Genomic DNA, 21081 nt, shown 5'->3' with positions numbered 1-21081 from the left:
TGGCTATTCTCCCTATGTCGTTAAATCGATTACGCAGCTGAACGGTGTACTATACTTGTCGTCCATCCTGGCCTACGTTCCCACCGTGTTGCCGTTGCCAAATTGATCCTTTACCCCCCCGTCTGATGAGTGCGACGTAATTGGTAAACCCCGCCTCTGTAAGGCGCTTGCACCGCGTTATGCATTTGCCCTGTGTCCCTGGTGAAGAAATAAAAGTGACTAGAGATCATAACTGATCGTCTTAGTTTGACCAAGCGTTAGGTGCAGCTCCTGTGGATTGATCATGGCTAGCTTCGCATACTCTAGGATCGTCTCCGTGATTACCTTCGTACTTTGACGACTCGGTTTGACACTTCTGTTGCGGTCGAGGTGAAGTGCCAATTTACCTTCCACTTGTGTCTGAATGGTGCTTGGTAGCCGGAGAAGCTCTGCCGTACAAAATCTGGCATTTACCGGCAGGCCACATGTCCTTCCACAAGACCCGATATAATTATCCATTCGTCTTCAGACCCTTCTCTCGCGTGATATCTGCCCGATGAAGGTTTGACCAGTGCACATAATTCCTCGAGTCGCTCGATTTCTTCGCTGCTGTACTTAGCAAGAGTAAACACAAAATTCTCATACATAGGTAAGTATTTACTGCCAACGATCGCGAGATGGTGACCTGTCTCACATGTTAACACGTTTGTCCATTGATTCAGTACGAGTGCGTTTGCCCAATTATACGAGTCCCTTTAAAATGAATAAAGATTGGTGCTAGACGAGCGCAGAGCACAATGCTTTAGAATGTACTTATCCATGCCCCGATTCTGGGACTGCCAAATCCAAATTGACCTTTTAGTGTCGTCTTTAACGCATCGGAGATTGCCATTGGCGGTGCTCCGTTACAAACGGATGCTGATGGGCGTGAACGTGTAATTGCGTTCGAGTCTAGACAGCTTAAAGCTGCGAAAAATAACTACCAGCTCATGACAAAGAGTTAATTGCTATGAAGTATGCTCTCGTCAAATTCAGAAATCATCTGCTAGGCTCTAAGCCGTTTGTGCTGTATACAGTCATGCGCCATTACTAACTGCGACCAGGTCGCCTCGCCTCTCACAGAGAATGGCCCGATGGCTATCCTTATTCGCCGAATACAACTTCGAGGTGAAGTATAAGTCTGACAAGCAGAATGCTTTAACTTATGCGTTATCACACAGGCCGGATTATGAGCTCTCTCATTTAACGACAATAATTTCGCCTATTACTGAATTAATCCGTTAGGCTTACGCCAAGAGCACTGAATCGGGTTTAAATTGTCGGCGCTTTGCGTGCGAGGTTACACCGAATTTCTATCGATATCGACCTGTTGCTTTAATGCACGGACGCTGCGGATCCTTCGCGCGTCGTTGCTTCTCATGATGAGAATTTGAAGTGCCCGAATCCTCTATCAGACACACGATACTGTCCTTGGTGGTCATCTCGGTAGAGAAAAGACCTACGGCTATGTAAGCTAGATTTATCGGTGGCCAAAACTTTATAAATGGGTCAGCACATACGTTCGCACATGCGAAACTTGACAACGGTAAGACCCTCGGCACATGCTGCTGCACCACTGGCAAGTCTTTTCGTACCCATAGGGTGTTGGGAATCCATTAGTATGGATTTTGCTTTTGGTATACCGAAATATTCAGCCGGTAACTCCGGCATAGTGATCTTTGCTGACCGATTAAGCAAAGTGTCTCACTTAGCGGCTGTGCCGGATACAATTGATAGTGAAGGTACAGTAAGGCTATTCATCGACCGCGTGATTCGTTAGTGGCAATTGTCTCTAATCGGGACCCCCGTTTCACGGGTAAATTCTGGAAATTGAGTTTCAGAGTGCCTGGCACCAGATTGGACATGTCTACTGCGGACCACCCGCAGCCCGATGGTCAAACTGAACGTGTCAATTGCGTCATTGAAGATGTTTTGAAGTGTGTGTGCTAAGACACCAAAGCGCTGAAGTTCAAAGCTCCCTGTGGTGGACTTGCGTCAAATAACGCTGACCAAGCCTCTACAGGCTACACTCCGTTCTATGTCAACGGTCTAACTCACCCACGCGTTCCGCTAAAAAACGATACCACTGCGTGGCTTAAGGCTTGTTGAGGAAAATTAGCCGATAGATTGCTTATATCAGCCCTGTTACCATTCGGAAACAAGTAAACGAGTTTCTCGCGACGCGATTTAGTGTCTTGAGTTATGTACGTGCACGATGGCTGATAACCAAGACAAACAAAAATAACATGCAGATGCCAAAGGCAGATGCTATGTCAATTCTTATGTTGTCGAAGACCGAGTTCTACTAACTGCTAAAAAATTACCTACTGATTGCGCGAGAGAACCTTCAGTTTCACGTGGAAAGTTTTAAAGCGACGTCGTCGTATGGGCCAATACCAGTATCTGGTAAAGTTGCTGGGGTACCATTCTTCTGAAACGTTTGGGAGTTTGAGGTACCTCTTCGACAAGATTGCCCGTTCGTCGTTGACGTTTTTTTAGCGCCAAGTTCAGGGACAACTTGCGTCAAACGACGCTTTCCAACACTAGAAGTGGGAATAGGTGAATCTATAGCCTCAGTGCGGCTTCGAACCATGAATGCACGTTCATCCGAAGCACTGAAAAATCGGCTATGCCTTTTCTCGTTTTGATAGGATAAATGCTGGAGGTACCTGGCCTTTGGCCTTAAGCTTGGCGACATCCAATCGAAGCTTTCGTTCCAAAAAAACATCAGAACACATCCGCAGACTCAATATTCTAAATATTGCGGAGGCGGCGGGCCCGATGGACCCAGTTCTCAAATGAGACTACGTTTTCGCTCTTTAACTCGTGTGGAAACAAAACAATCAAAATTTTCCTCATTGAGGTGACCGAAGCCCCACGGGCCTGATCACGCAAACGCATTAGATACTGACTTCGCGTCATTACCTCGGGCGTATGATCCGTAGCTGCATTACTTTTTGCGTACCTTCGTGGAAAGGTGTCACTCATGTAGAGCGTCGCGAGCTGCGAGCTCCTCCGGCGTCCTCGCGTGAGACCAGAGATCCAGATGTCCAAGCTGTGACCCGTGATCTCTTTGAGACGCTCTCCCGTGGAGTGAATTCGTATTCACTGTGAGCTTTAACTTTCGCTACCTCTGCAGCTCGACGACGCGCTTGTTCTTCTATGAGGACTGCCCGCTCTTGCTCTTCATTGAGCGAATTCGTGATAATGTTGGACTCAGGATCCTGTGTCCTGCTTAATGCAGTTAAGACATCGGCGGCACCACGTTCTGGGAACGATTTCGGCACCCGGAAGTTCATCCGGAGGAGAAGGCGTATAAGAGTGACGCTCTTTTTCCTCATGAAATAGCACAGTGGGGATCACGGTCATCACGGCCCCACCAAGCTGGAAGGACTGACGACACCAGTGGGGAGCAACAACAAGGATGCTACAATGGAGGAGCCTTGGGACCCGTCGACCTGGGACGGTAATCTAGACTAATTGTGGGCCAAAATGGACGGCGAACTAACCCATCACGAGATGAATTAGGAGATATATTAACTGCAAATGTCAGAAGACCCAATGCGCTACAAAAAGCTGACTACCTTCTTAGCCGCTTTGCCACATCGCTACCATTCCTGGACCAACATCTGCTCATAAAAACAGCAAGAGGCGTACAAACGGAGAGCAATGACGCGAATTTATGCAGAAAAACCAGAAATCGCGGCCAGTGCCCCACTTATGGCAGCAGCAAATTAGCAGAGAGGATTTACAAGTCTGCAACCGGGATAAGCTCAGTTGCGCCGAAGCGCAGGCATTTTAAGACAGTACCTTGTTAACAGTCAGTCTGTACTTTTGAGCAGTGCGCCGCAGGAGAGTCCACCCTTCGGTTAATAGCACGTTAGCGTTGATTACACGGCAAAATAGTCAACAAAAGAAGGGTAACGCTTAAAAACGCGAGCGTTCCAGCACTAGCATCCACGCCTCCACCTGTGGTAGAGAGGAACCCAACTTGCGTCCGTAAATGAGGCCACGTGGCAACACCAGAGGATCGCATAGCAGCAGGGTCGACAGTGAGAACAAACACAGCGAAGCTATCTTGAAGAATAACAAGGGTGATGTAGTCAACAAACAATTCATCTATGATGATGGGGATAAAAGGATGGACAGTAACGATTTGGCAGAATTGTAGGCCGTTCTGGAGGAGGACTGGCCACCCGGACAAGACACATTTTCCACACCAATAGTACCACAGCAGAATTGCAACAGATCGCCAGGCAAGCGCCTGACCTTCTGCTATGGCAAGTCCAACGGTTTTTTATTTCCGGGTGAGCTCTTGCAAATTTTTATTTAAATCATCTTTGCTCAGTGGACGATGCCCAGTAGAGGTAAGTGTCTTACTGATGGATTACAGAAACTTCAACAATGCGTTTCTGACAAAGCGACCCACGAGTGGATTGATCGCTGCGTTGTTAATACACGACATCGTAGTAACTTTACGCAGTTGGCCCCACTTGTCGATAACGCGGAGGATTGGAGACGACTCCTGGAGCTGAAATACGGAAAGGAGGATTTATTAATATTTTGTGACCCAAAGAGAAGACATAATGTAGGTAAACACATCATCTGCTCACAACCTTCTGATCATATAATTGCAGCCTTATCTGGGGGCCGTCCAACGACGGCATCGGCGTCGGCTAATTTTTTACGGGGTGACTTCCACCTACTACGCGCCAATACGGTATACAAGACGGCGTACAATGACCCGAATATCATGCGACGTGGGAACCCATCGCAAGGTTTTTTGTAATGGAATTGCAACCAACGGAGAATCAGCTTATCTTAAAGTATTAAGTGCAGCTCACGGAACATATAGCAACCCATGTATACTGATTCAACGTCGTATCAGGAAAGGTATTCGGTCGGATGAAGGTGCTGCAGGAACAATCCGGGGTAGCTTAGATCTAATACTTTAAAAACCAGGGAACAAACGTTTAGCTACGCAAAACGTACTAGGGCTCGAAAAGGATACACGGATTGGCTGGATGGCTGCGTGGAGAGCGATTCTGTTTCAGGAAAGGCCGCTGGTATGGTGACTCTAAGAGACGCACGTAGTATAACAGTGGAAGGCAAACGAACTAAGCGATACATGGAGAGTGCTGTGGGGCCTACGACACGACGCAGCGCAGATCCAACTTTCTCGCTGGAGCATAAAATTTGGGGCATCGGCGGGGGTGACGATTCACCACCGACAGCAGCTCCATGATCACGAAATAACATGAAGAAAAATGGACCACACGGACAATTGGAGTCATATGAGATGACATCACCATTCTCAACGTCTACACCCCTAATGTGCGGGGGGTAGAAACATATTTTTCGAAGGATTGAACCAGTGGAACTTTCCTTCGCGCGCTACAGTGCTTCTTGGAGACTTCAATAGTGTATAGAGCCCGCAACTGGACCGACGGGGAAGAGGTCAGCCAGCAGACCTGAGAGCCCGACGCTAGGGCATGCTTAAATTACTGAAATTACGGCTGCTAGGCTCGCACGCCGATAACAAGACATCTAATGACACAGTTGACCATTTTATGTATTGGATGACGGAACGAGCTAGTAGAAAAAAATCGTTTCTATGTGCCGGAGGAGTGGACGCTACAGGTGATGTGGTTTTCGACCGCAAAACCACCGCAATGTTTGAATCACTAAGGAGTGACCCTACACCTTAGGACATCAGGTCAGGATACACCACACAAACTCCAGAAACGCATCGCGTACCCGATACAGACGAACAAGCCAAACGGTATTGGACAAATTGCTAATGGACATGGGTAATATGGAATTGTGCCCGAAACCACAGCCGCATCATGGGTCGCCGATATCACGGGGTGCAGAAACTGCATCAAAGTCGTTAAAAGGCGAGAACAGCAACGGCGAAAAATGATACGAAATGAAGCTTTGAGTAAGGAACAGAAACAGCTACTGACCCGATATCAATGGGTAGCAGCCAATATGGAGGAATTATGAGCAGATAAACTAGCTCGAGTGCAATTTAACATTCGACAGAGAAATTACAGGGCCATACAAACGCGTCTCAAACTGGGAACGCAATCTGAAAGTGACCAAAGCACGGTCACGTCACGCAGCCTAATTCACGCGCGAGATGTCAACAGCTAAGAATTCGCCTCGAATTGGGCAACAGTTTTAGGACGGAGTAATCAAGCGATTTCGGACACAGGAATCGCGTCTGCTTTCAAAAGATTCGCAACAATCCCACGAACTCAACAATTTACGGCTACAACAGTGGTTTCTTACGACACTGATCGGAAGCTGAAGTTTTTCTGGCGGTCACTTTATTAAGTAGGCACAAAACAGCGGGACAATATATGTTTAGAAATGACTTCTACAAAAACACAGGTAATAGTACCAGCACTAGTTTGGGTATGTAATCAGCTCTTTAATAGGCCCCGATGCAGCGTTCCTTTATTGAGGATCTGATAATTAAATGCGGAAAAAAGGGACTCTGATGACGCTGTGGACTATCACCCTTTCTCCTCATTACAGACAAGCTATCAGATTTTTCGCCAAGGTTCTCGCAACACGGGTCCGAGGGATTCTTCCCGGGATTTGTACATGGACGACACATAAAAAACCGTAATGATGATGATGGCGCTGTTTCTAACGGCGACGTCGGATACGAACAAGTCCGCAGAGGATAGTTGTTGTATCGTGCTTCTAGACTTTCGAAAAACTACAGGAACAGCAACCAAGAGGGTCCTCGATATTAAATTGGGACAGCCACGGTCAGTCACCGGGTACATCGGCGCTCATATCCTGGTTAAGGACATTCCAGAGATGTTGCACGTAATAAGCATGTAAATAAACACTTTCCAATCTGCGCAACAGAAAACACTCACCAGCGGTGAGTATAAACGAGACAGTCAGCCACAAGTTTTGTTCGGCAACAGCCCGCGCGTTCATCCCATGCCGACCCTTCTCCTGACAACGGGAGGGACGAGACGGTGACGATTCAGGATGTCCTGCGCTCCCCCTAGCGCCAATTAAGACTGGGGTTCCTCCTGGGTCTCCGCAGCAGTTCAGGGAGCACGTTTTGGTGGCGCCGGATACGCACCAATCAGATAGTAAAATGGACATGGACGGGGATCGGGATCTTTACAGCCACCTATCCGATGATCTGTCGGCCAGACCTGGCTTGACGTCCTGCGCATCCTGACCGAGTGCCCCCACAGTTACTTCATCGGGCGCGAAGTTGTCTCACGGGTTTATCGACTGGATAAGGGGGACTAATCTTCCTCGGAGAGCGCAGGGTCACTTCGGAATCGCCCGAGGCCCATCTTGTTGATGACGACAGCAATCTTCATGCAGCCTTAGGGAATGAGATGAAGGCCCAAACCGGTGAGGGTCCGCTGGATTCCTGGCTTCACTCCATACAGGTGATGTACACAAGGGTAACGGACCAATTTGCAATTAACAAGGCTAAATTACCTGTCGAGCGGCAACATTACCCCCGCTTGACAAGGGCAGAGCAAGTCAAATTAGTTATTTTATTTGAACAAGCTTGCACCCTCGGAAACCAAGGCGGAGAGGCATGGAAACGAACACTCTTACTAGTGATCAGGGACCTGTACGTAACGAAATGGGCATTTCTGGAGATCGTTCGCAAGCACGTAAGCCGGCTTAAATGGAAGCAAGCTCCAGAATTGGGTCAGTAGGGGTCGGCTATAGTGAAACAGGGTACTCAGGCAGCTACCGGGTGGTCTCCTGCTCCATCACGACAAACGCACTCGCATTTTATGTTTAATCCGGCTACGTACCAGCCGGACAAGGTGGCGAAGCTGACACAAGTTTGCGAAGCTTCCCATAAAGAAGCTATCGATTATGTTTACCGGGATGGGTCCGACGATGAGTGATAAATTATCGAGGGCTTGGTGGAAGGATCTATAGCGTGCCGAACACTTCCGTCCTTCGTTCAGAGTATTATGAAGAGTGACGAACATATTCGGCTGTTCAACACGATCCACGCACAGGTAGAGGGGAGCTGCTAATGAGGTTACAACGTCACCATCTTATTGGAGTCAGCAAGTACTAACAGCATCATCGCTGCGATACTTGAATTGGCTGAATTGGTACGGGTCAACCTGCCAGCGCTTCATGCGCTGATAAGCCAGACTAAACAGATTGTCTGTGACAAAGGGACAAAGTCGATCCATTTGTTTTCTTCTAGAGAAGCGGCCCAAAGGCATCAGAGTTGGGCTATTTCGTTTCGGGATGGAAGCTATTCACTAACTGATCCGCATCGGCCACACCACGGAACAGTTTGGGACCGACAGCGCGGTCCGGATGGTCATCAAATGTGGCGGTAGGCGGAGTATACGGCATATAATGTAATTTGACCCGTTTCCACGACATTGGGAAGCTTATAGCTTTCCTTCGTAATAAAATACAGACCCCATTTGAAGCGGAAGATATGTATACGTGCACGCCAGCGTCTAGAACGTCAACGGTGTAGAAATTTACATTTATGTAAGCGGGGTGCCCGGCTTTCCTACAATGAGTGGTCAGAATCATGTGGTTCAGCGCCATTCTTATCACATCTCACCCAAACGTTGTGCGCCAATTCCAATGTAAACAGTGCGGTAACATTGGTCAACCAATTGCGCGTTGCCGTTTCTCTGACGCTCAACGTCAAGGGCCTGGAGCCAGCGTCGTTGCGGAACAGGATATAGCCGATCTAGGCGACACCGCCTTTTGCGAGCTTTAAATAACTTAGATACAGGGTGCGCGCCCGTATCGCCGACCACCGCCTGGCTCAAACATCCCTAAGCACATTGGAAACTCAGGCGCCCTGCTCCTCCCCCTCTTGTCGGTCTGCAGGACTCCAAAAGAGAGCCTAAGAGAATAATAAAACCAAAGTATCGGGATCAAGGCATATTACCTCTCGGCGTAGATCTTCAACCAGAACCCAGGGAACCACAGCCGTGAATTACCCACACAGCGCATAAGAGACAGTCTTTCCAGAGACGCGCCATAAAACCTTCGACAGCATTAAAAACGGCGCTACTTGTGAGCACATCAGCGTGGCAACCGGCGGACACCCACCACCGACACCCTAAACGGCCCCATCACCTGCCGCGCCAAGTTCGGGTGTCTCTATGGTCGTAACCGGGGACATGGTCTCTCCGGCGCAGCCGCTCCTCTCTTCAGCTGAGGAGCAATTTCGTGCGACAGGTCTGGCTCGAGGCCAGCCTCCACAAGTCCAAGGGCATCTCCTGCTCAGTCTTCAGACGAAATTTAGGACTAAGTTTTCGAAATTGGTGCAGGCCAGCTGCATCGGCCTCTCGGAGGTGTTTGCCCCGGGTCCCATGCTACGCAAATGCCTCAGACTTTCACAGCGGCAATTGACAGCTTAGGGCTGCGAGAGGAAGCAACACCGGCTTCCGGCAGTTGCCTTGCCATGGCAATCGTGCAAGGAGCAACTGAAAAAGACCTTGCAGAGCCAACGTCAAAGCTTGGACAGCTAACGGCGACCCTTACAACCAGGGTTAAGGAGGTTGAACTCTCAAAATTAGGAGACAGCGTACGGCAAGATATTTGGATGAAGATGCTTCAAAATAAAAATCGTGCTTGGCCAACCATGACACGGCGGGAATCCCTTGGCCAACTCATATCATTTTTCGAAGACTATGCGTCCAGTCCTTCCGAATGGAAAGCGGTCGTCGCAGACAATCTGTGGGGAGGGAGTAACGCCATAGGGCTTGCGGCGATGTTCCGACTCCGGAACATTTGCGTGCTCGAATTAGAGGATACACGCACCAACCCCTGGAGATGCCGGCTGTAAAGGCTGACAGTGCTATATAATAGAGCAAAAAGTATCGCATCGTTCACGAGAGACCGTTGAATATTTTAGAGTGCCTCGATGCATCAGAGGGGCATCATCGACTCTTCAGCTCCTCCCATTGTCCTACGGTATTGGGGTCGGCACTTCTCGGCTGCCGTTCCTAAACTGACGACGAAGGAGGAGTTAGCACCCCATCACGATGCTCTCATGGTCGGACGACCGTCTTCGCATGATGTAGATGACCCAAATGACTTCACTTTTCAGACTGAGGACCTCGCCCTTTTCTGTGGTGGCCCACAACAGCCAGCGCTGCTGGGGAATGATGTGGCCAACGCATTGGTTACCGCTGAAGGCAACTATTCCGACAACTCTCTCACAAAGACAGACTATGAGACGCCGCCTCCAGACTATGCGCCGATGAGAGGCATTTGCGCAAGCGTACCCTTTTACCCGCTCCTGACGTTCGCGTTTAGGATGGGGTGGCCGTGGAAAATAATCATACCGGGGCTTTGCTAAAAAAGATAAATCGGAGGAGTACGCTCTTGTTCTATATCTAAATTTGGAGGACGAATCCATGGGCGACTCCTATCAGCATTGGGACGTCGAACGGAATCGCGGAAGCGTCCGTTGGCCAACGACGGCAAGCGTTCAGTATCCATTGTTGGAAAGCGAAACCGCTATCTGGGCAGCGGCGGCGGAGCCGCACGTGTTACTCAATCAAGTCCAATTATTAAGGTTCTCCGGTAAACTCATCAACTCTCTCGCAGACTCATCATCGTTCAATGGATAGAGAAATGGCGGAGAATCGTCTGCAGGACTGCCTAGCACATTACCGGACAAGTTGTACGTCAAAAGCAACGTGGGCCTAGCTGGATCAGTGGATGCAACATATCATGATTCTTAAGGCCGGAAGGTTGCCGGTAATCTCGGTGATAGCGCCGATTATTGGAAACGCATCCGTGTCAAGGAATATGGAAATGACGATAATTTCCGGCTTTGTGATCCAATTTGGCGAGTGAAATTTAGTCATCACGTTTTGTGCGCTCATCTGTATCATGTCGAAATGTGAAAGCTTTTATCGATGACTGATCCGGGGCTAGCTCTCGGCCAGTCATGGAGGCCCACGTTCATTTTTTTGAAACGAGATGAGCAATATAAATCCAGTTACAATGAAGGCGGGGCACAGGCGGATTGGGCTAGTATTGTACTGTATTTTGAATCCGCCTTCTACTAAGGGCAACCCACAAATCTCGACTCTGTCATCGCTTCCAACTTTGGGCGGGGTTCGAGCTGATATGTACGGTCTTTACATGGAATATATAATGATGGTTTCCCGACCTCAATCGCGTCCTCGGCGGGAGTTTCAACAGCTACGACTCAAAGAATAATTACGCAGATTGTACGCGGCCTTTCTTGCAAATCTCGTCCAATATTAATGGCAGCATGGCGGAATGCGCCACGTCGCCTCTCAGGCTGAAGCGGAGGCATAAGATCGTGAGTGGATACGGCTTTAAGGACTATCTACAATAGATTTAGCGTCACCTCTTTCTTACTGGAGTCTGGAAACGCGCCAAGCCGGCGGTGTGGCTTTTCTTCTGACACCGGACATGGCGCAGTCGTCACAACCATGGCCTGGCCTCCTGACCATGCCGAGGAAAATTGCGTTATCTGTCTAGGAAAATGTTCTGCTCATCCACATTTACCCACCCAACGAACGTGCGGAATGGGAATCGCTTTTCGAGGGGCTGGAGGAGTTGCAGCGGCCCCCGCCCCATTCATTCTAGCCGGAGATTTAACTGCGTTTAACATCCCACGCTTGACCGGCTGGGAATACGCTCGGCTTGTCGCACTGATAGTCCAGCTTTGGATTTCGTAAGTGACAAGTCGACGCGCTGAATTTAGTTCTTCACCCGGACGACGACCTGGAATGGGAGCCATCAACCCACTTCACATATTGGGCGGGGTCAGCAGCCAGCAGAATCGATCGTTCTACGTATCCCACACATAAGATAACCGAGTGCAATGATTAGAGGCAACTCTTCCCCGTCAGCTTCGGATCACCAGCAAGTCACCTTGCATATCTCTCCTGGGAAACGGGACCGGCACCGTCATCCCGGTAATGTCGCGTACCCCATACGGTGTGTAAACCCGACCGGCACCGTCGCCGAACTCATCGATTGCCTCACAGACGGTGGCATTTTTGAGTTATCCATGGTCTCGACCTGGGATCACGGCGTCCACCGCGTCCGACGGGGGATCATAACTATCGCCTGCAGGCAAAGGCAACGGGGGACACGATGCATCAAAAGCTGCGACTATGAGCGCGAAGGCCACTGCTTACCCGACACGCCTGACATCAAGCCCAATCCGAGAATCAACAGGAGGATCATATTAGCCGCATTGGCTTGGCTTTCCAACGTACAACGGACAAACTTCGCGAGAAGTTCAAACGGGTATCGAACTGAGAGCGTGACCAACGTGTTACAGCCATCAGGAGACTCCACGGCAACCCATTCCCAGTCAGTTGTAGCGTCGCCGACAAGTTTAGTTCTGAATGGAATCATGTGCTGGGGAAGAGCCACCGTACAGTCCCGGTCACAGAACTGCGTACGGCTCTGCAGCAATTTTTCACTCTCCCCTCTGACCGCATTGTCATCCCCGCCGAAAACCGTGCCCTGAAGGCAGATAAAACGGAAGCAGAGGTGGTACTCGAAATACGGGCTCCCACTAGGCATAAAGCCCACGGCACCGACGGCTTAGGAAATGACTTTAACAAGGATGTTCAATCGCTGTTCGTACCGCCGTTAGTAGAAATAGCTTACGAGATCATCCAAGGGTCACAAACGCCCAAGTCGTTTATGGAGGCGCTCGTAATCCCGCTACGTAAGAAAGGCGATTCCGACGACGCCATGGACTATCGACCAATTTCCCTGTTGCAAACGGGGTACAAGGTAATTGCGAAGGTCTTGGCGACGCGTATGCAGAAGTGTTTGCCACATGCCATCGGTTCTTCTCAACTTGGCTTTGTTCACGGACGCCAAATGCCAAAGATGGTAACACGACAGCACGATTTTCGGCCAACGGTGAGCTTTCTTCACTTAGGCCGGTGCGGTCTGGCATTCGACAGGGCTGTCCTCTCACTCCTCTTCTTTTCCTGGTGGTAGTCGAGGTGCTGGCCGTTGCAATAAGAACGTCTCCTAACTTCACGGGCTCACACTTCCAGGAGTACACACCCAGACCCATATATTTTCAGGTTTTGTCGACGGCCCTACGCTGTGCTTACAAAAAATTAGACTTCTTCGACCGACAATGGACATCATTAAGGCGTTTAGACGGTTTTCGATGTAGCAGGTGCAATCGACTAAAAGCCAAATCATAGTTTTAACACGGCTATCCGTCAACTCACGTATCAGGGTATCGCAGTGGTTGCTCCGTCGACAACAACGAGGTATCTTGGCTATCAAGTGGGTACAGGAAAGTTATGCAACATTAACTGGGCTCTCCGCATCAAAAATGCACAGCGCCGCCTCCTCACCACAACGCGAATATCGACGACCCTCGAGCACCGCGTTTGAAACTCAATGCGATAGTTCTACCCGGGATTTTGCTTACGGATGCGCTCATCGAACTCCCTCATCTGGGTGCTCAGACAGCTGGATCATCTTTACACATAGTTCCACTGAAGGAGGTCCAACAGGATCGATCCCGGGAGACACAAAGTTGCTCCAGGCCTCCTTTACACCCCCGTAAGGCAGGCGGTATTGGCCTTGTTTCAGTCCCCGTCGTCATCAAAACCCAGCAAGTGAAACATGCGCTACTGGCACTGACTCTGCCGGAGGATGTTTATCGTCCTGGATACGCATGGTGCACACATCACGGCCATCAGTCCGCCCGACCAAGCGTGAAACACATTGTATCGCCGTGTTCCGAGCGGTATCCGGATGTACTTCATGGGCTCGGATGCACGTTGACGCCAGCACCCGCGCAAGAGGAGGACATCCTCGCACGGATACAGGATCATCTACCGACCCTTCGGTCATCATCGACCAGCTGCTGGAAAGAAAACGATTGGGTGCTGCACCTCTCTGTACCCCTTCCTTGTCGGCCTCAGTCAGTCGAGTTTTGGCCTCAGGAGATCGAAGACTTTTAACAGACTTTTTGGTGAAGTGGAAACCTTTGGGTTCTCACACCATAGGCGTCGGTGCTGTCCCGATCTAAGTACGACAGAATTTGCGCTGTTTCTTCGAACAATTCCATATCCAGGGGACAGGACATTAGGAACTCGTCTTCGGCGGCATTTGCACGGACCTTCTCGCCCCCCGCCATTCACATACTAAACTTCGAGAATGGGCGATTATCGTCTTACTTGCGTCGCCATCACTTGACGTCGGAAATCCGGCACCCCGCCGGATTTCTATACAAGCCATCGCATGGGTGCAGGTCGGGCCAGACAGGGTTCGGGGCACATCTCTCTCTGCCAATTCTGCTCACCCTTAGAGTTGGATGCTCACTCAATGCCACAATGGCATTACTTGGGCTTTCGACGGTAACCGCCGCCGGTCTAGGGGAAAACGCAGGAGCTCACCCAATTCGCAGAGCGTAAGCTCATCCGGAATGGGGTCGTCTTTTTTCAAACGACACGTCCACCACTATCCATGGTCCGCTCCGCCCATGGTTCCCAATCGCCGCGTCTTCTCGTTCCTGAACGGCAAGCTTTTAAGTCGTATAATCGGTGTCTTGCAACACCGCTAAAGCTGGTCATTGATAGACTGGGCACCAAGATCCAGCAAGCGCGGTGGCAACGCACAGCTCTCGATGGCTCGTTTATGGGGTCGCGGACACGCCGGGACGGGGAATATCAGCTATGGACCCGGTAACGCCATGCCACCGGTCAGCTAAACTTTTGGTTTCAGGACCGGCCTCCGGACGGGACTTGCATGTATCGAGAATGCGCGGGACAGAAGGAGACCCAGGAGCATCGCTTTTGAGGGTGTCCCCGTGCTCAGGCAGTAGGTCCCGGCTCATTAGCCATTGTGAGAGCACACCTCGTTAGCCGCACCACCCACTGGTGGCTCGAGCACTGCGCAAACCACGCCTCTCACCCCAGGTCACAGCAATGCTGTTGACCCGAAACTAGAAGACATCGATCAATTCGCCACAGCCTGGAGGACGATATGGGATGTTGCAGGGATCGTTATAATCACAATGCTCTGACAACACCGCGTGGTCAGCCTTTAACAATGCGAAAATCCCGATGCAAGCCCATGAAGCCTTGATTTGGAGAAGGATTCAGCTCCAACTGCGAACGCTTATCTAACCTCTCCATTGCAGGGCAGACACGGCAGTGCGTGGCGCCCAACTTTCTGTATGTTTCGACATATTTATAACAGAACCGAGAGGGCAGCTTCGCTTTCATAGCCAGGCTGCCAGCCGTGGTCAATGCCTGGACCCTCCAGCGTTGCTAAAGTGGCTAACACCTACCAGAGATCTTGCATTAACCAGTAAATAGACAATCTGAACCTCTCTCTCCCTGGTATAGAAAGGCCTCCTGTATGGCAAAAGCCCTCGTTTTTTTTAAGCTGAAATTTCACGAAACTTATTGTTATGATTGAATTTTAATATTTTACAGAATTATTATAGAACACACACAGCAAGTGAGCATGGACCATGGGCGCCAGACGCTGGACTCGCTGTACCCTCAGGCCCGCAAGCTTCAATTTGAGCTCAAGATGCAGATTAGCTACTTAGATTCAAGGCGCACAGGTGGTAAAACAGACGCTGAAGTTCAAGCCGAAGCGCGGGGTAACCTCAATTCTTTAGAGCAGCTCCTGTGGCAACTCGAGTCGCTTGTGCAGACAAGTGCGAAGCCTGCAGAGAGAGATACGTGGATTAAAAAATTGCAGCAGCTGCGAAGCGAGACTTGTGGTCTTCGCAATACATTAGAGCAGCATATCTATAGCCTTAGTCGCCGCGATGTTGAAGCCCGAGAGCGTGAGACTTTAATGAACAGACGTCACGCGGTAGGGACAAGTGAAAATGGTATTTAAAATTCAAACTAATTGTGAGTTGTGCAGGGCTTTGACAGTGGCAATGGGGCCATGTACGCGGCGCAAGAGTCGGAAAGTCTACAGCGATCATCGCAAATGGTCGCAGATCTCAAGAGTTTGTCGCAGTCCATTTTAGGAGATCTTGGCGCGCAACGAAATCGCATGAAGGTGTGTACGTCTTTAAATTACAACAATAGACAGCACTGACGACACTTGAACCTTGTAATGTAGAATGTGCGCACCAAGTTACTGGATGTTGCCAATCGATTAGGTTTGTCGAGCTCGTTGCTGCGAGTGATTGAGAGAAGAGATACTGTGGATTTTTGGATTGTTGTCGGAGGCATGATTTTTACGTTAGTCTTCCTGTATCTATGCTACTCGTACGCGTCAAAAAGCTCTTAAATTTTACGATATGATTAAATAAATTAAAAGAAAGAATAGCCAAGCAGAAAAAAGAATGACATCATTCGATTAATTTTTCAAATTTGACGTCGAATTCGACAATTTTAATGCATGTGGGAATTGAAGGAAAAGAACCTGAAGTTATCGAGCTTCCAGGTCACGAACCTTTAACAAACGGGTGTGCCAGCGCATCCTTCACCGAAATACGCTTGGACGGGTCCAATGTGATCATCCGACTTAGCAAATTCGAAAGCTCGAGGATCCTTTTTCGATCGTCCATTAAACTCTTTGCATTCATTAAACTGCTTGCGAGATCGTTCGTTATTTTGATTGTACCCATAAAGCGCAAAAGAGGTTTCCCTAATGCCAAAAGCACAATACAAGCCAAAGGAATTAGCATAGCAACACAAATGCACGACTACACTGCAGTTGCATACCAGTTACGCGATCGCTTTCACGGCTGCAAAACTTGAGGTCTTCGGTAAAGTGTGGTTCCATCGCAAATTGCTCCAAGTATGTTTGTCGATGCTTTTTAATTAGCTTGTTCGGAATCTTGCCCTGCACCTCCATGAAGAATTTGAGCATCTCGTTATTCGTGCTCCCTGGAAACAGAACTTTGCCAGTGAACATCTCGTACAAACAACAACCGACAGACCACATATCTACCGCTTTATCGTAGGCCAAGCCCAATATAATCTCGGGTGCACGGTAAAACCGACTGACAAGATACGGCGTCGGGTCCTGCTTCCCCGCCTCCGCTTTAAACGCAGAGCCAAAGTCGCACAGCTTGATAGTCGTTTGTTTTTCATCCAGGACCATGTTATCCGGTTTAATATCTAATAATCAACAACACATTTAAACTGTAAGCACCTCATTCTTCACTCCGTCCCATTCTCTCTTCCTTCTTACCAGCATGAATGATACAACAAGCCTCTAGATGACTAAGAGCAATGAGCAAGTGTTTACTGAAGACTCGAACAGCTTGCAGAGATATACCCCCTTTGCCGCCAAACTTCTTCATGGCCTCGCGAACATTCATTTGCATGGGCTCAAAAACAATAGCCACGTGATTTCGATGCGTGAACGAGTCGAGCAATTTGATGCAATGCTTTTTATCACGGGAATCTCGTTCACTTAGTTCTCGAAGAATCCTTAACTCGTTTTGAGCAGCCTCCCGCATAACATCATTGTTTCGAATGACCTTAATTGCAACGACACTATGTAAAACACCGCCACTGGCCTTTTCGGATGAAGTGATGCATTGGCAGCGAAGTACCGTGGAAAAGACGCCTTTGCCTACAGCGCCAAGCACCCGATACTTGTCATGTAACACCTCCCCAATCGTCGTAGAATAATACCCTTCGGCATCATCACAATTTGACTGTAACGCCGCTTTATCCACTGTCACAGTTGCGACGTCGTTGCTGCCATTCATTGTATCATTATGGTCGTCCAAAGCTGCCATTGAGAACATATCAAGCTCATCTGTCCCAGATACAATCGTTTCAGGAGACAGGCTTGTCTTTTGTGGCACTTGTATCACAGAATCGTGTTCTTTTTCTTGTAAAGTCGCGACTGTTTGTACCTCGGTTGATTCGACAAGACTGGGGATTGTCGGGGTTGTCGCAACAAATGTGCTCCCTCCATTTTTCTTAATGACAGCAATCGTGCTTCTCGCGTCGGCCAGCGCCTTGAGTACATCTGCTTTGATCGTGCTGACATCAAGCACTTGCTTTGGTAATATTGGGCTAAGATCAGTTATTTTCTCGGCACAAATGCTGTTATTAATCTGCTTGTCCGTATCAACAGCAGGTACTTCGTCCTTTTGCTCGAAAGCCGCGATTTTGATTGTTGTCTGGGTCTGCTGTACCTCCGTCTTCTGAACTTTACATACAGGCTCTTCACTTGAGAGATTATTCGATAATACTTGCACCGTTAGTGTATCCACCACTTCCTCTACAGCCTCGGAATCTTGCGACGAATGAGCGGACGATCGTGTAAGCGATCTTTTGTCCCTTTGCTTAATTTCTTCGTTTTTAGAAGCTGTTTTGATCCTGGACTTTGAATGTGAACGCCGCTTTGCTCGCTTTTCATGGCTATTGCGACGATGGCGTTTGTGGCGCTCTCCAGAGCGCGATCGGTGGTTGGGGCGGTGGCGGCTGGAGCGTCGCGACCGGTCTCGGCTCCGGCTGCGGCTTTTACTGCGCTTTCGAGAAAATCGACGATGTGAGGATCGATGGTAGGAGGAAGGATGAGTGCGGGAAGCTGACGGCGAGTGGCTGTGCGCGCGATGGGATCGACGCGAGCGGCGATCGTCTGAGGAGCGGTACAGGCTTGCAGCCATAGCGATACTTTAAGCAAGTACCGTAAATCGAAAAAAATCAAGCAATTTAATTAATCAGAATTGTATTTTTAAAGATAAATGCTTCTTTTGATGCATAAATGGCTTTGACATGCATAATATAGTGCGCATTTGCCTCGTGCACCGTGTGAATATTGTGTCACGTTGTTATCAACCTACATGTGTGTCTGATCGTGTGGAACATCACGAAAGTTTTCTTGCTTTAAAGGCATAACTTATCAGCATGTAGTAGCGTTCGGTATGTAAAAAAGTGAAATGAATTAGACAGGTGGCGACGTCTTCTGCGCAAACGCAAATGACGATCGGTGGCATTGCTGCGTAAATGAAGGGGTTTCAATTAACATCTTGCTGATACCAAAAAATTGTTTCTGCAGGAGGACAGGCCGACGAGAATTCAATTGCATTGAGATGTATGTAGCTGGTAGTAGATAGCCTACATAAAAATATCCACTCTTGCCTTCGTATACTTAAATAGGACGATATCGTTTACGTCATTCATGTCACTCACTGCACAGCGATAGGAAAAATCTGGCGCTGTGTAATCGGTGTCATCATTGCAAGCCACGACTTTAGATGATGTCCGGTTAATTAAACATAAAGTAATTATGGGTCCAATAGTGTCCTGTTGGTGTTTCGAATTAGAATCTTAAACCCTATTGTTCAGGTCGGCGCAACCCTTCCCCTAAACAAGTGCCATAATACGGAGAACAAGCATACGCGAAAAGCCGCAGGTCCAACGAGGGTACTACCCAAATAAAAGGAAGGAGCATGAGTACGACATTAAGTTACGGCCCGCGAACCGTGCCTGAAGAAGCACCATACATGACCCCGCCTAGCGGAGACACAATTTTTCACGATAACTTGAACACCCCACCGGGTTCGCAAGGCAAGACGAGCTCGGTCCATTTCGCGGACATGGAGGAGCCATCATACTCGTCCCAGTCGTCTCACATCTTGTCGCCAACACATGGAGATGGAGCATACCCTGGTTACGGGGGTCTCACGACGCCTAAAACGCCCGAGGAGTTGGAAGAAACTGACAGTCAAAGCGGATTCTCGTTGCCTTCGCTTCAGAACAAGAATGACGCTCCAAAGAGCTACCAGCATTACGTGCATCGCCAGTTGCAACTGCCGCCGCTCTCGCCACACACACGTAGCGCTGGCAAGCCTACTAGTGTCAACGTACCACCGAAGCGCAGTCAGACCTATGTACAGCAGCTCTCTCGCGAGTCTGCGAGAGAACTGGCGAAGGCAGCGGTTAACGTGCGCTCGACGATCGTTGGCGATTATACATTTGAGAATCCGCACGATGTGGTGGGAAGTAGCCTGCGAGAGAGCATTCGTCGGGTCACGGCTTTTTCGATGCGAGAGGCTCCGATTGATCGGGAACTGAACACGGTCGTGCGGGTCGGACATCGTCTTCGTAAGTGCGAGTTGAGGCTTGACCCGGACACAATCGCTTGGTCTCGTGGCGAGAAGACGCTTGGAATGCTCGCGACAGACGACGTCGTCGGGGCAGAAGTTGTTGGCAAGAAGAAAGCCGCTACGTTTCGTGTACATTACTTTCAAAAGGGCAACGGCACGGGAGCCAAAGCTTTGTTGCGAACGCCTAAATTTATCGACTTCCATTGCCTCGAGACGGAGGTCATGGAGAGCTGGGTCGGAGCTATTCAGGAGCTTGTGCGGTGGCAAGCTCGGTCGCCGCCTATTGGTGAAAAACGGCTTTTAAAAGTAGTGGTCAATCCCCATTCTGGCAAGCGACAGGCGCGTCAGATTTGGCAAGAAAAAGTGAGGCCATTCTTAGATTTGGGTAATTTTAAGTATGTTGTAGAGGAAACGACCCATTCGGGCCACGGCACGGAAATGGGTAAAAGTTACTCATCCGACGATGGTTTCGAAGCTCTTGTGTTTATTGGCGGCGATGGCACGTTATGTGAGTTTATGAATGGACTTTTGACTCGTCCTGAACACGAGTGGCGAGAAATTGTTGCTTCGACGCCCATTTCGCTCATTTCTGCTGGTACGCAAAATGCATTTGGAACGGGAGCCGGGATTCCGACAGTCAATTCAGCGCTCTACTGCATTATGAAACGCAAAATGCGCCCACTGGACGTCGTAACAGCCATCTCGGTTGCCAATCCAGAGGTCGTGCACTACAGCTACTGCGGTCTAGGGTGGGGCGTGGCGGGGGATATTGCAGCCGAGTCCGAACGCTACCGTTGGATGGGTACGCTCCGATATGCTTTCCTTAAAGCCAAGCGCACTGTCGTTTTACCAAAGCAACACACGGGTCACATTCGGTACGTGCTCACGGAGCCACAACCGCCGCTAATTCGGTACGATGACTATCCCGATATGGGTGCTCTTGACCAATTTGACGTCGAAGAAGGGACGGTGTACGATATGGACCGGTT

The 21081-nt window shown here is 49.3% G+C and overlaps 7 protein-coding genes across 7 annotated transcripts in view; 6 read left to right on the top strand and 1 right to left on the bottom strand.

Moving 5' to 3' along the window:
• Positions 1–4879: 4879 nt before the first annotated feature.
• Positions 4880–5263, top strand: CCR75_006021 (uncharacterized protein; the record flags this gene model as incomplete). The annotated part of the gene is made up of 2 exons (XM_067964094.1): positions 4880–4911; positions 4981–5263. The coding sequence occupies 2 exons, from the start codon at positions 4880–4882 to the stop codon at positions 5261–5263; spliced, it is 315 nt and encodes a 104-aa protein (XP_067817115.1).
• A 4128-nt stretch (positions 5264–9391) lies between these two features.
• Positions 9392–9856, top strand: CCR75_006022 (uncharacterized protein; the record flags this gene model as incomplete). Its single annotated transcript, XM_067964095.1, has 1 exon — positions 9392–9856. The coding sequence occupies one exon, from the start codon at positions 9392–9394 to the stop codon at positions 9854–9856; it is 465 nt and encodes a 154-aa protein (XP_067817114.1).
• Positions 9857–9934: 78 nt separating this feature from the next.
• CCR75_006023 (uncharacterized protein) lies at positions 9935–10372 on the top strand (the record flags this gene model as incomplete). Its single annotated transcript, XM_067964096.1, has 1 exon — positions 9935–10372. One exon carries the CDS (start codon positions 9935–9937, stop codon positions 10370–10372), a length of 438 nt encoding a protein of 145 aa, XP_067817113.1.
• A 4139-nt stretch (positions 10373–14511) lies between these two features.
• On the top strand, positions 14512–14733 carry CCR75_006024 (uncharacterized protein; the record flags this gene model as incomplete). Its single annotated transcript, XM_067964097.1, has 1 exon — positions 14512–14733. The coding sequence occupies one exon, from the start codon at positions 14512–14514 to the stop codon at positions 14731–14733; it is 222 nt and encodes a 73-aa protein (XP_067817120.1).
• A 783-nt stretch (positions 14734–15516) lies between these two features.
• CCR75_006025 (uncharacterized protein) lies at positions 15517–16359 on the top strand (the record flags this gene model as incomplete). Its single annotated transcript, XM_067964098.1, has 3 exons — positions 15517–15876; positions 15931–16071; positions 16135–16359. 3 exons carry the CDS (start codon positions 15517–15519, stop codon positions 16303–16305), a joined length of 672 nt encoding a protein of 223 aa, XP_067817119.1. The 3' UTR covers positions 16306–16359.
• CCR75_006026 (uncharacterized protein) lies at positions 16346–18649 on the bottom strand (the record flags this gene model as incomplete). Its single annotated transcript, XM_067964099.1, has 3 exons — positions 16346–16665; positions 16743–17141; positions 17215–18649. The coding sequence occupies 3 exons, from the start codon at positions 18647–18649 to the stop codon at positions 16463–16465; spliced, it is 2037 nt and encodes a 678-aa protein (XP_067817118.1). The 3' UTR covers positions 16346–16462.
• Positions 18650–19435: 786 nt separating this feature from the next.
• The window catches only part of CCR75_006027 (uncharacterized protein), a gene marked incomplete at both ends in the record, with an annotated part of 4713 nt that continues 3067 nt past the window's right edge, over positions 19436–21081 (top strand). Inside the window, one exon of the mRNA XM_067964100.1 lies at positions 19436–21061. Within this exon, the coding sequence (XP_067817117.1) occupies positions 19436–21061 (1626 nt within the window). The remainder of the gene's footprint in view (positions 21062–21081) is intronic.

Source organism: Bremia lactucae, linkage group LG14, assembly GCF_004359215.1.
Source record: "Bremia lactucae strain SF5 linkage group LG14, whole genome shotgun sequence".
NCBI classification, from domain to species: Eukaryota; Oomycota; class Peronosporomycetes; order Peronosporales; family Peronosporaceae; genus Bremia; species Bremia lactucae.
This window is presented reverse-complemented; position numbering and strand designations above follow the sequence as displayed.